The 14070-nt window shown below is 50.0% G+C and overlaps 1 protein-coding gene across 1 annotated transcript; it reads left to right on the forward strand.

Annotated features, from left to right (window-relative positions):
- Positions 1-6681: 6681 nt before the first annotated feature.
- On the forward strand, positions 6682-11562 carry LOC125951419 (uncharacterized). The gene is made up of 7 exons (XM_049680247.1): positions 6682-8156; positions 8211-8228; positions 8319-8503; positions 8663-9066; positions 9265-9823; positions 9884-10198; positions 10262-11562. The coding sequence occupies exons 1-7, from the start codon at positions 6682-6684 to the stop codon at positions 11560-11562; spliced, it is 4257 nt and encodes a 1418-aa protein (XP_049536204.1).
- The last annotated feature ends 2508 nt before the right edge of the window (positions 11563-14070 follow it).

Genomic DNA, 14070 nt, shown 5'->3' on the forward strand with positions numbered 1-14070 from the left:
GCCATCGAACCAGGGGTACGGGGCTCCAGCCGCTACTATCACCTCAGACGCCCCTCGACAATGTGCCACTGGAATTTCTTTTGTTTTTTGGGTTTTTTTTTCGCTATCCTCCTGTGTTGGATTTCTAATCCCTTTTTAGTGCCTTGGTACGAGGGCGGAGGAGGGATGCCGCGGCATCAGAAATGCGGTAAAAATTTATTGTCAAAAGTCAGTCAAGCCGGTGGTAGTAATACCCCCATAACAGGGGCCATGCTCTAGCCCACAACGAACGCCGCGCCCATTCGCTGTGGACTGAGGTAATGCCTGGTTGGTAGATTTTTTTTTATATGGAGCTATTTTTATTTAAATTTGATAGTTTCCCCTCCATAACTATCAATTTATTCAACCCTCCACAACCCCCTCGTAGCGAGGCTCCTTCCGTGCTCCAGCCGCAGTCCTTGGCGTAGGATACGCAGGCCGGAATGTAACAAGAACGAAAAAAAAAAGCGGCCGGCGAAGTAAAACTGGAAAAAAAGAAATCGGAGCCATAATGAATGCATTAAAATATAACTTTATTATAATGATGGTGCCCTCGGTGCCGCGGTCGCAACGAGTCTTTCGAGTTGTGGTGGCGCTTCTTCACTCTCCGCCTCAACCTCCCTTTCTTTTGGGGCCACCATTCGAATTGGGCCCACCATGTCTTTCTTTTCTGGGGGTTTCTTTTTTTTTGTCAAGATCCAATACCGTCACCGACCATTGGAGCGATTGACGGTTTGTCAATTATTCTGTTTATGTCCGAGTAGCGGCGACGTCCTTGGTGCTCTTCTTGCTTGCATTGTACTTTATGGTTTCAGCAGAGCTTTTGTGGAAGATTGATCCTCAGCGTCGTCTGAAAGGCACGAAGATGAATAGGAAAACCGTCCCCCCGGTCCAGAGAGCGACTTGGGCGTCTTGGATCGAAGTTCTCTCTACATTTGTGGGCCGCCGTTTGTGTGGCAATAAATATTTATATTTTATACAGCAGCAGTAGCAGCAGCACGGCTAGTTCCTTCCTTCCATCGCGCGTACTTGATTCGATTTTCGGTTCACTTGAGCATTCCGGTTTTACATTCGCGTCCGGACAGCTGCGCGTACGTAACGTCGCGACATTGCGGGGACACCTCGTGCTGCAAACCGCGCAACTCGCGAGTTGGATTATCCTTCACGCGAAATCCAATAACACTCCGGGCGGGGCGGGGCGGGAAGGCAAGGCCACACGGTGCGGGCGATGTGTACCGACAAGCGCCACTCGTATTTCGCTCTGACCTTCTTGCTTTGCACGTTGGGTTGAGGCTTTTCTGAGGGGTTTTTGGGTTTGAATTCCTAATAATTCGAGACCGTAAACGGCTCAAGATGGACAACGGACGTCTGTGTGGTGCGATGCTTGTAGGTCTTCCTTTACACACCTGCTCCTGCTAAGCTGCTCCAGTGATACAGCCCGGTTCTACAGCTGTTTCGCTTTTCGCGATTGCTTATACAACAGGCAGCTGACTCCCAGGACAGCTCCTTCTTGGGGGTATTCCAATACAGCCACTGCAATGGAGTGTTACGCGGTCTAGGAGCGGATGGATTTAAATCCCCCAGGAACCTACATCACACGTCCGTCCGTCTTGACTAAACACATCAATAAGCCACTAAATGACAGTTTGGGTTGGGTGCGCGTCGACGTAATGGCGTCACGAGGTAGTCACTAATTTGGACAGTCCGAGATTTGCCTTTCGGTATTCAGTGCGTGCGTTTAGAGCATTGAAGTACAGGCATTTCAGTCACGGCTCTCCACTATTTCCACTGATCACGAGGCGCTCCTCGATCACGAAATTGACAGTTTATTAACGACAATTAATGGAACGCACTGCCGGGAAACCATCATAATCTGCAATCCATACGCCATCGATAGTGGTAGTCCAGTTGATTTGTTCTTTCTTGAATCTGGATAAAAATGCTGGTTCCGTTCCAGAGTTCCAAGCCCTACACACTTTGCTCCCGGAAAGAAAACGTTGCAGAAGGTCCGGATTCAAATCTGCAACAAACTACCCATATATGTGCAGCAAACCGGGCACCCTCGAGATGTTATAAATGGTCTTTAGAAACACATACACACATACACGTCAGAACAAGGGCACAAAATTAACATACACTGCGCGCTGGCCAGGAGAAGGAATGGAAGCCCGAAAAAATATGTCCGATATTTGTTGTTTCCAATCAATCGAATGCAATTGGAGGGGATCGGTTGCCGCTGCCTTCTGCCTTCTGGGCCGGATGAATGGAAAAACGGGAAAAATCCAAAATAATTGTTCTGCACACCATCCCATCCCGGGTCCAGGTTTTGTGTCACTTTTGGGTCTGCGAATTTCCATGGATTTCGTATGCATATGCATCCTCGGCAAGGAGAGGTCCCTCTGTACGCTACGCTCTCATTACATTATACCCGGGTTCCCCGGTATGACACGCGTCCCTAATGCCCTTCACCGATTCGATCTTCGGTTCGGTTCGATTGACTGGCGGTCCCGGTCCCGATCCCGGTCCCGGCGCGTCCCGAACCTGACCAATCGCAACCCATATTGCAGCAACAGAATGGCCCTACGGGATATGCTGCTGCCTGTGTTAGAGACCCGCTTGTGTGTGCGCGCGTTCATGTACCGGGGTTTTAATGGGATTTTGGGTATTTTTTTTTTCCAAAAATTTCCGATGTCCCGATTTTTCGAAAAATCACCCCCGAGGGGAGGGGGAAAGATTTTTTCCGAAATTTTGGCGAGAACGAGACGGAACGGCTTTCGTGTTTCCCCCGGACGTGACCGTATGGGAGTGTGAGCAGGATACCACCAGGGCATACACGATCGATCTTCACTGTTTTCGGAAATCGATAGAAATAGATTTTTTCCAAAAAGCCACCAAAAACCCAGTATCGAACGGTATGGCTTAGGACGTGGTAGCGCAGTGCGCAGGACAGTAAGACCAGTGAGCCGATCGATTTTCAAAATTACGTTACGCTTCGAAAGTGTTGTTGTTTTACGAGGTTTTGCAAACACATACAGAACACATCAAAACAAGGCATAAGTAAGTGAAAGTACTATTTATGTGACAAAATTCAATTGAATTATCGAGAGAATTACCATAATTTGCAAGCAAATCGTTTCGGATAAAAAAAAAAAACGCGCGTTCGACTGTGTTTAGTGAATCATTTTATCAATGAACCGGATAACGAGAGGCGGTACTAGCAAGCATGAGCTCCAGAAACGGGCCGTGTACCGTGTAATGGTTGTTTTTCAATCGAAGAAGTTGTTGTTGACGACGTTTGTCAATTGTATTGCTAGTTTTGGGGCAAACTATTGTTTTTGTCAAAACTTTGTCTGGAAGAAACCCCGGGCGTTATTATCTTTATGATTGTTCTTGTGCTCGCACTTTTTCCCCATTTCATCCAGCTCACCCCTGCGTTGTTTTGAGACCGTTTTTTTGTTTTTGTGAATGAAAACATTAAGAGGCCGTGCGAAAGAAGAGGCGTGAACACAGGGGAACGTCTTAGTAAGATATTGCAGGACATCCCATTTCTCACTCACCAATGGATCCGTGAAGGGGCCATAGATCCATCAGTTCCGGACCATAGGAGGAAAAAGCGAAACCGACAAACTCCAACAGCACATCGCCTGTATATGTAGATTCGCACGATTTGTTGCCGGGCGGCGTTCCGGTTGAGCGATCGAGTCCCATGGCCGCCTCTCGCCTCCATTCGAGTTTATCTGCGACGGAGTTTTATGGAGCCAAACTGTTTTTAAATTCAGGAAATGTTTTTGCATTGTTTCAGCATCAGCAAGTGACGCGGTGGTGTGCAAAAATGTGGAAGTGAACAAAACAGACACACACACACTTACCTCCCCACATCCATAGAGCACAGATAAGATTTGTGTTTTGTGTGGAAGGAACCCGGGGACCCGGAGAAGTCCAACGCGGCGCGGCGGCATGGTACACATGGGCTGATGGGGTGGTGCTGTGCTGCCGGAATGTGCCTGTTTTATATTCTTGGCAAAGTTTTATTTCACTTTGTAAAACTGTTTTGGCTCCCTAATGCCGGCCACCAACACCACCATCGCCGCCGCCGCCAGCTCTCGACCCCGAATTTTGAATGACACTTTTCGGTTGCTTCGGCCTTCTCGCTGTTATTGAATATTCTAATGGTGGTCGTCGGTTCTCTGGAGAGATAAGGCCGTTGCTGCTAGTGCTGCTGTTGCGGGGTCCGGCGACAGTCTGTCGCCGGTGATTTGTTTGGCCGCGTGTCCCTTTTGAAGATGGCGTGAAAGATTTCCCGTTTTTTTCTTGGCCATTCCTGGACATCCCTGGGTCGTGAGTTCTTTTTTCGCCGTTTTTTTTCTACCTCGAGTTGTTGGTGGCATTGTCTGATTTAACAGGGTTTTACATTCTCAATAAGAAGAAGTCCTTTTGAGAAGTGTTTTTCGCGATTTATTTGCGTTCGGTGTGAAGCTTAGACGTGGAAGTGGTCCAGCTGTCCTGGTTATGATCAACGATCATCCAGCCTGGAAGTTTTTCCAATACATAATTCCGTCCTTTACATGTTTCATAAAATGGTTTTAATGGTGATCCCTTTTCATTATGATATTCAGATGCACTCATATCATCGGACTGTAGCATGACTGACGATCGCATCCCTCTTTGCGTCCTGTTGGTGCACCATACATTCGAGGATTTAAATCCCGGCATTAGGTACCTGGGAATTGCGGACAAAGAATTCTCCTTTCTAATCCCTTTTGAAGCGCTGCAAACGGTTCAGGGATCGAGGGATCACGATTTGGGACCCAAATCGACACTTCTGCAGAAGCTGCGCTGCACTTTGTCGTGATTGTTGTGGTCATAATGATTCAGCATGACAATCGATAAATGCACTCACACGGATAGGCCTTTTCAGCAATATCAGGGTTGCAGATGGTGACAACAGCAGCACCACCGGGCTGACATGTGCCTCACAAAGCGTTCATGACGGAAGGGTGCGTTTGCTCAACGAAATCGAAGCTCCAGACCGAAAATTGGAGACATTTTCAGTTCAGGTGCAATCTGTACCTCTACCAATGACGCTTACAAAAGCCTTCGAACACACTGGAACCGATGAGGCAGCGATTCTTTAATCATTATCCTCATCATCATCATCATCATCATCATCATCATCATAAACATCATCATCGAAAAGTGTTGCTCATAAAGTGATTTAGTATCATGAATTATTCTCGGTATTTCTCGAATTCCAAATTCGAATTCGTGTCTACAATCGATAATGACGCAGTCACAGAGGCAGGTTTGCCAGCGAACCCGTTAGTTGTCAGTGGGTGGCATGCTCGGTCTCAAAACAACACTCCTTCCATTGCTTATTGCTTCACCCATGGTCCATGTTTGATGTCCTTTCCCTTCCACCTCGCCACACCGATCGAGCGACACCCTGTGGCCCAAGTGAAAACAAAATTTAACTAATGACTATAATGACACACACACACAAACTACATTATGGTCCCGCGTCGTTTCTCGGTACCAGCTAGAAGGTGGTGCCCACGGACTCGGAGGAGTGTGCATATGGTCGCGCCATATTTTAAATATGCAGGACGACGGGAATCGGAACGGAACGGAACCGGAGCGAATCGGAATGGAAGAAAGAAAAAAAACGGAAAAACTTTCGACAATTATATATTAATCGGGCGTTGTTGGTGGATGGTCTAGGGGAGAGACCAGAGAGGTGCCAACGAACATAACCGGGGAGGGGGGGGCTGTGTAGTGACTAGGCCGTTGTCTAGGTGCTCGTTGTGCTCGACAGGTCGGCAGACTGCTCCTTCCTTTCCCTGGCCCCTGCCTTTGCTTTTGTAATTTCAACATTCTGTTTTCATTTTCATTTCATGGTTCACCCACACAGCAAACCGCGCGGGTGACTAATGGTCCAAAAGTGGGAAGCCCACAGCTTCGCGCGAGCTAACCGAATCCACGCTTACACGCTTTACGACACCGATAGGGTTTGTGCTGCGTGTGTAGAAGTGTGTGCTCCACGGGCGCGAAGGAGTAAAGGGGTGCAGAGGAGTGGCGAAGAGCGGACCCATCATTTGAGGCCGGTTCGCGATTAGAGCCCATGACCGCGCTGATGGTGTAGAGCGGCTCACCTTCTCCACTCCCGGTGCCCCGGTCTGTCATTGGAAGGGAAAGGCTTCATGGACACACACATTCCATGATTACGCGCGCTCCCTTTTTTTTTCTTTCTAGGGTAGGGTCGATGGAACCCCATCTGCCGGAATAAAATCGAAAATATGTTTATCTATCCTCCCCCCCCCCCCCCCTTCCGTAAACCGCAACCAACGGAGCGAACTCCGAGCGAACTCGTTTGGCGGTTCGCCTGATAGGAAGCCCTTGCCATGAGCAGCGTGCCCCGGTGATAAGGATTTTTTGGAGTGAAACATGGCTTTTGGCACCAAGCAGGTGTCGGGGCAATCGATCGATAGTACGTCCGGGGTTGGTTGTAGCTCGCTTTCTTTGAGTTTAGAGCCGTAGCCTCTGTGAATTCCAGTTGGGAGTTCTCTCCTTAACAAGAGTAGAAAAGTGTAGAACAGATTTTAATGAACTTTTTCCCTCGATGTCTTCTCTCTTCTCTTACCACCAGTTACCAGCACACCAATGACAATGGCTGCCTCGGTTTACGCGACCCCACCGCCAGACCTCAGCGGCGAGGAGGCAGCACTGAGCGACGCGTCCAACTCCTCGCAGACCAACAGCTCCCACGGTTCCGCGCTGAAGGCCTCCAAGCGGACCCTTTCGTCGTCGTTTCTAAATGCCACCACCGCCAACACCACCCAAAGCAGCACCATCACGACGACCTCTTCCTCCCAGCAAAGCTCGGACTCGTTGCCCGATCTCTCCAAGAAGCGGCGCAAACAATCGATGCCGATCCGATTCGCCACCAATGGTGCGGTGATCGAACCATCGTCGGCACCAAGCGGTGGTGGTGAGACGGAGGATGCGGGTCGATCCGTTGAGCAGAGCGAACGGGATCGCCGAACACCAAACGATAACGACGATGCGGACCGCGATGACGCCGACGATGATGAGGAGGACGATGGTTGCCAATCGCCGAATCCACCAAGCCCTGCCATGGAGACGGACCACGATCCGGACGACAGTGCGGCCCTGCTCGAGCAGCAGCAGAACAACTTTCAGAAGATATTCCTCTCGAACCTCAGTCAATTACAGCAGAAGCATCTGCAGCTGCAGCAGCAGCAGCAAGCGGCAGGAGAGAGTGGACTGGTAAGTCCGGGCGCTTCGTTACCCGACAACTTCCTGGCCTCGAAGCTGACTAGTCTTATATCGATGAGTACCGGCCGGGGTGCGATGAAGAGCGATGATGAGCAGGAAGCGGAAGACCGGGAGCATCGTCAGCCGTCGGATATGGTTGGATCGAATTCACGCGGTTCCAACTCGAAGGAGAACTACAATGGTAGCGTCGAGAACGAGGAGCTAAAATCGTACCACGAGGACTCACTGAGGGCTGGCAATGACCATCACCATGGCGGAATCACGCACGGAGAACGATCCTCCAATCACTCACCCTCGCCGATGTTGAGTAATCCACCGAAGATATCGCTCAAGAAGGAGCTAATGTTTGATCCAGATTGGGACGGTGAGATACGAAGTAATCTCCCGAAGCCAGAGGATTGGATGTCGATCGCGGGACTTTCCTTTCCATTCCCACCGGAAGCTGCCGCGGCCTTGTCCGCCTCGGGCTATCTACCGCAGCTACCACTACTTGGCGTTCCGACGGTATCACCTTTCGGTGGTGCCGGTTCGACCGATGGTAGCAGCCGACCGAATGTTCCACCGCTGCGCATCTTCAACCCGGAGGCGTACTGCGATCTGTGCAACAAGGAGTTCTGTAACAAATACTTTCTGAAGACGCACAAAGCGAATAAGCACGGGATCTACGAGCCAGCGGCCAACAGCAGTAACTCGTCGGATAACAATCCGCCCTCCTTCTCGGCGCTGATGAATCCCTTCAACCCGATCCACCAGCTATCGCAGGTGTTTCAGATGCAGCATCAGCAGCAGCAGCAACAGCAACAACAGCAGCAACACTCCGGAACGGCCTCTAGTTCGTCTGAGCAGTTGGATAAACACACGGGAGGACAGAATAGCTCCGTTGGACATCCGCTTGGAAGGGACTCCGATGGGCCGGTGTCATCGCAGCAATCGCCAGCCATGTCACAGGCATCTCATCAGCAATCATCCGGACCACCGGCACCGGTATCCAATTTGGCGAAAGCAAGCGCTCAACCAACGTCCCGTACTACATCGCTTTCGCCCAAAAACCCAACAAACTCGACCTCAGCCCTCATTCAACCGACGGTCTTTTGTGACATCTGCTTCAAGAAGTTCAGTAGCCTGAGTGCGATGCGAAAGCACCGTAGCAAGGCGCACGAGCTGGCGAACCAGAACAACCACCAGCAGCAGCTTCAGCAGCAGCTCCAGCAACATCACCAGCAACAGTTGCAGCAACAACAGCAACAGCTGCAGCAGCAACTGCACCAGCATCTTCAACAGCAGCATCAGCATTACCAGCAACAGCTACACTCTCGAGCGATCGATGGTGTGAAGCATGATGGGACGGCCGATGGTGGTGCTCTTTCCGGAAACAACGATGGAACTACTGGCGCTCCGGCGGGCATTATCACTGGTGCACCATTTCAGTTACCCGATGGATTCCGTGAGGACTATATGGTGGAGCAGGAGGATACCTCGTTCACGCCGCAACCCCGTAAGCTGTCACCGCACTCGATGCAGGCCGCTAAGGACGCGAACTTTTCGGCTGACAAGCTGAAGCGCCTCGGAGTGATCAACACGGAGGCGTTTTGTGAGATCTGCTGCAAGGAGTACTGCAATAAGTACTTTCTGCGGACGCACAAACTTAAGCGCCACGGCATTCTACCGACTGCGGATGAGCTGAAGGAGGAGCGCAACCTTCCGTGGGGACCGTTTATGCAGACGAGCCCGCTGAACCTGATCATGGGAGGTTCGGCAGCGACGGCCGCCGATATGGTCAGTGCGCAGATGGCACTGCAGGCATCGTCGCCTTCGTCGCTCAAGAAGTTTATGGCAGCTGCTGCCGCTGCATCGGCTGCCGGTGAGCTTGTTAATGGTGCACCGGACACCAATCTTGGGGCCATCGATGGGACCAACGGTGGTAGCAGCGTCTCGCCACTCGACATGAAGCAGGAACTGTTGGGTAAGGGACGCGGAATGAGCAATGGAGATGGTTCGGAAGCGCAGGGCTCCGCGCAGGATGCTGGTATGGGCGATGGTGGTGATGATAGGAATTCTGCCGCCGTAGGCCAGAAGGACATCGGTAGCGATGAAGATGCCGAAGCGATCAGTGTCGATCTGCAGAAGCTACAGTCGATGATCATGCAGCTGAACGACCTGAACAATCAGCACCAGCGTAAGATGGGGTGCGGTGTTTGCGGTAAAGAGCTGGCGAACCAGTACCTTCTGCATGCCCATATGCTCCAGGAGCATGGACCACTCGGTGAGAACAACAACGGCGGTCTGAAGGGATCCCGCGAGGCTACTCCTCTGACATCGATCGTCGCCACCGGCGGCACACCGACTGCAGCTGGTGCTGCTGGTGAGATGATGGAGGTATGCAAACACTGCGACAAGGAGTTCTCCAACGAGTACATGCTCAAGCAGCATCTGATCGAGGTGCACGGACTACCGAGCATTCCCAGCCCGAAGCGTGAGGGCTTTATAACACCTGAGCGTCGTACTACTGGGGGCAGTGCTGGTGCTGGTGGTGGTACTGCTGGTTCGACCACTGGTGGTAGTGCGACGGGAGTTGCTAGTGGTCCACCGCCTGCACCGAACTACAACGACCGCAAGCCCACGTTCTCGATGACACCGACCAGCAGCTACTGTGAGATCTGCAACAAGGAGCTGTGCAACAAGTACTTCATGAAGACGCACATGCAGCGTATGCACGGTATCGAGATCGAGAATGGAGCCCAGATCGGTGGCGTCGTGTGTAACATCTGCAACAAGGAGCTTTGCAGCAAGTACTTCCTGCGGGTTCACAAGCACAATACGCACGGTATCGTCGAGGAGGGTGCTCCGCTCCCGCAAGCGCGTCAGAATGGTGGTGCTGCTGCAGCTAGTAGCGGTGCTGGCGGTGGTGCATCCGGAGCAACCGCAGGAGATGCAACAATGATGGGAGTAGGTGGACCCGATCAGACCAACGATGGCACGGATCCGGGCGGGCTACTGAAACCGGGCGAAATCACGGACACGAGCAACCGGTACTACTCACACTTTACCGAGGTTTGTCCGCTGTGTAGCCGCCGATTCCGGAGTGCCAAATGGTTGCGTGCGCATCTGCTGAGCGATCACGGTAAACCGGGCGTCGATAAGCTGAAGGAGCTCGAGCAGAAACTTGCCAATGGTCCCGGTTCCGTGGGTCAGACCGGTGCGAGCAATGGTGGTGGTGGTGGTGGTGGTGGTGGACGCAGTAAATCCAGTAGCCCCTCGCTGAAGGTCCCAAATGGTGGTGGTGGTGGTGGTGGTATCGTTGGTCTGGCGGAACCGAAGTTTAACTCCAAGTCACCATTCGGTGCGATCAGTCCGGCCGACGGGGCCAAGTTTTTACCGAAAGGTGCGGCTGGCATCCCGGGGTTGTTTGGGACGGAACAGGTACCTTCACCGATGAGTGGCATGAAGGGTTACCAGTGTTCGTTCTGTTCCTTCGCTACACCCCTGCTGCCGCTACTCTTCATCCATGAACGGTCCCACTCAAGCTTGACCATCGTCCAGCAGCAACTTCTGCAACAGCAGCAGCAACAGCAGCAGCAGCAACAAGAGCAGCAGCAGCAACAATCGGATGAGGGTCTTGGGTCACCGATGGGTGAGGCCACGTTTCCCTCGTTGCTCAAGTCCGAATCGGCCGTCTCGTTGGCCAAGGAGCACTCCGCCCACCATCAGACGCTCCCGGGCACGAACTCGTCCTCGATGGGATCCTCTTCCGAGACTCCTTCCTCTACTCCTGCCTCCACACCCGTACCGTCGCTCTCGCAAGAGGCACTTAACCTGCAGCAGCAGCAACAGCAGCAACGATCTCGTTCCGGTTCGCGCTACGAGTTGCGCCAATCACCGGATCCGGAACCGACGTCACGGATGGCGGAGCTGGCGCACCTGAAACCCACATCCCCTAAGATGGCCTCGGCACCATCGCCTGCCACCGGTGGTGGTGGTGGTGAACCGAATGCTATGCTCACCGAGATGGCCAACATCATGCAACGGCCGGCCATCTACGCGCTACCGCAGCAGAGCGGACCGCTCATGATGCAGTCCTTCCTGATCGAGGAGTCATCGTCGCCGTTCGGTGCGGCAGGGAACCGCTCACCGAAGGACTCGCTCACGCTGACCGGCCAGGATCACAGGTTCGTACCAGCCGTTGTTTTCTTGCCCGTTAAGGAACGTATCCTCACACCGATGACAATATCGTTCAACCTGAGTCCCGCCTAAGGCGCGTGGCGCTCCCTCCCACTGTCTACCTCAATACGGTGTTTGTTTGACCGAACGGCGCCTGTATCTAGTCACGCGAGTTCCCGAGGGGGACAAAAATGAGGGGGAAACGGGACTCCAAACGGGGTTCCTCACTTCAAACCAAAAAAGGAAAAAAAAACAACCAAAATAATCATCGCCAGTGAGGTCCTCAATACACTGCGATGCGAAGCGCAGAGGCAGCGTAATCATCATTATATAGCATTATCGCAAGGAAAATCCGCAAATACGTACGACAAACTTATCCTTTAAAGCAAGAAGAAAACCAAATATAAATGAAAATAAAAGATTTAATGCTAGCGTAACAGCCGAAAGAGTAAGAGACCGTAAACGGAATGCTAGTGAATGTAATGAAACGCTCTAGACCGACTACAATGTCGGTACAACCCCTTAAGCCGTTAGGAAAAATCGTATCCATATGATTGGTAGAGCAAGGGACAAGGGCTGTCCTGTTAAGAAACGCTACCAACACCCGCCCCGTTACTTTTAGAATGACCGACACCATTAGGAAAAATGCACACAGACACACGAACAGCGAGAGGGAAGCGATAAGAAGATAAGGGGTCTTCGTCCTGTGTATCTCGCTTTATCTTTCTGTGTGGAGCGCTATTACAAATTGGTAGGAGCATCTGTTTGCTAAATTGTGCCCTTTTCAGCTGCTATTTTTGCCATATTAGTATCCTATTTGGTTCCAGTTCGTTAGCTGCTAACAGAAAGACTGAAACAGAGAGGCGCAGAATGGAAGGTGTGAAAAGGAGTGAAGCTTGTATGCTGTTTCTATGTATAAAACTATTAAACCCTTTTGCGTTTCTGTTAACCCGTCGGTTTATGCTGCAAGAAAGAAACAACAATTGCTTATTAAAAATGACAAATACACGCTTGGTAACACAACATGTTAATCCAAAAAAAAGGGGAAGTTAAAAACAGAGTAAACAGAATGCAAGAACAGATCGATAAAGAGAGATACAAAAAGATAAAGAGGAACAGAAAGGGTCGAAGTTCAGCTTCTCCGTTCAGCTTGGCCCAGAGCTAATTGATTAAACTAAATGCAAATGGTTACTAACATAACGAATAAAACAAAACGGGCGTTTGTAGAAATGTACTTTATCATGGAATCAAAAATGATAAGAAAAAAGGAGAGAATCCCGCCGTCAAAGCAGACAGTATGAGTGGGAGTATTCGTTTAGCGCGGAATGAATGAAAGCTCGAATTCTTCGTGATGTTCTAACAAAGTTCCTATTATGAGTAAAAGAAAAAACCAAACAACTGAAAACAAAAATTGACAAGATGGTGTTGTGCTTTTCCTTGGGGAATGATAGATTTTTGCGTAAAATCCCTGATGGAAATGAAGATGGACTTAAACAAATGGTATGGGGCCTCGTGGTGGCTCTCCTAAGATGAGCTACAGTAAATAATGAGTGGGAAACAATGCAAATAGTGGGCAGCATCTTTGGAACAGGAGCAGGAGCGTCACTAGCACTAGAACCAAAAATCAAAAGAAACATAACTCATTCTCTTTCGTAAAGCTGTTGTATCGATTGTTAAACGTTTCACATAAACACACTGAACACTGAAATACTGCATAGAACGAGTTCGATGAGGCTGCTTTTTCGGAATATTTCCAAGCATCGTGTATTGTATTGTTTGCCATTTTTTAGATTTTGAAATTTGCAATGAAGCTGTAGAACAGTACAACAGTGAGTAGTAGCTCAACGAGATAAAGGTACAAGACATTCCGGACTCTCGTTGAAAGAGAATGATGGCAGTTTAAAACCAAATAATGTGATTGTTTTTAAAAGCAACTGGTAGAAGGTAATTCACAAAAAAACTCACAACTTACTCAGGGTATTCAATGGTACAATACAATATGTCGGGCGTAGTAGAAGTGTGGTGAGTGCTTCCTCCTGTGCAGAAGCATAGAGGCTTTAGAGAACAGAGTGTGTTTCAGGGATTTTCAGTCAGCTCTGCTACCTCAAACCCCAGAACAAACTGAGCTGTTGAAATACAAATGAACACTCACACAAAACCATACACACACATCGATAGTTACCAAAAGAAAAACTAGACAAGATGGAATGAATCAGCAAGGCAGTAGGATCCTGTAAGAGTACAAGAGTTTCATATTTAGATGCGTGCGCGAGCGATATACAACAATGCATGTTCCTCAGCATGCTGCACGTTGATCCAAGCGAAAAAAAAAGGCAAACTCAAGTTTGTAGACTTCCTCCTCCTGTACGTAATAATATATAATGTTCAACCAAACGTTCCAACAAGCTCTAGTCAGGGAATGTGAGCTTCTGTCGGGGTAGGCTCTTAGACCAGTAAAGCAAATCTACAACATCTAGCATTTATCTTAGTGTAATTCCTACAAAACAAAACAAAAAAGAGGTGAAACCAAAATATGCTTCGTAGCGGGTTTTCCGTTTTCTTTTTCTAATTGCCACTCCATGTGAATTGAAGTTACCAGAG

Source organism: Anopheles darlingi, chromosome 2 (assembly GCF_943734745.1).
Source record: "Anopheles darlingi chromosome 2, idAnoDarlMG_H_01, whole genome shotgun sequence".
In the NCBI taxonomy this organism is placed as follows: Eukaryota; Metazoa; Arthropoda; class Insecta; order Diptera; family Culicidae; genus Anopheles; species Anopheles darlingi.

Excerpts from the sequence above, each read along its gene's own strand:
- LOC125951419 (XM_049680247.1), top strand. The coding sequence starts at position 6,682 with ATGGCTGCCTCGGTTTACGCGACCCCACCGCCAGACCTCAGCGGCGAG. Across the intron at positions 8,504-8,662 it reads GAACAACCACCAGCAGCAGC|ATGGTGGTGCTCTTTCCGGA; the intron begins TTCAGCAGCAGC and ends ATGGGACGGCCG. Across the intron at positions 10,199-10,261 it reads TGGTGGTGCTGCTGCAGCTA|GTGGACCCGATCAGACCAAC; the intron begins GTAGCGGTGCTG and ends TGATGGGAGTAG.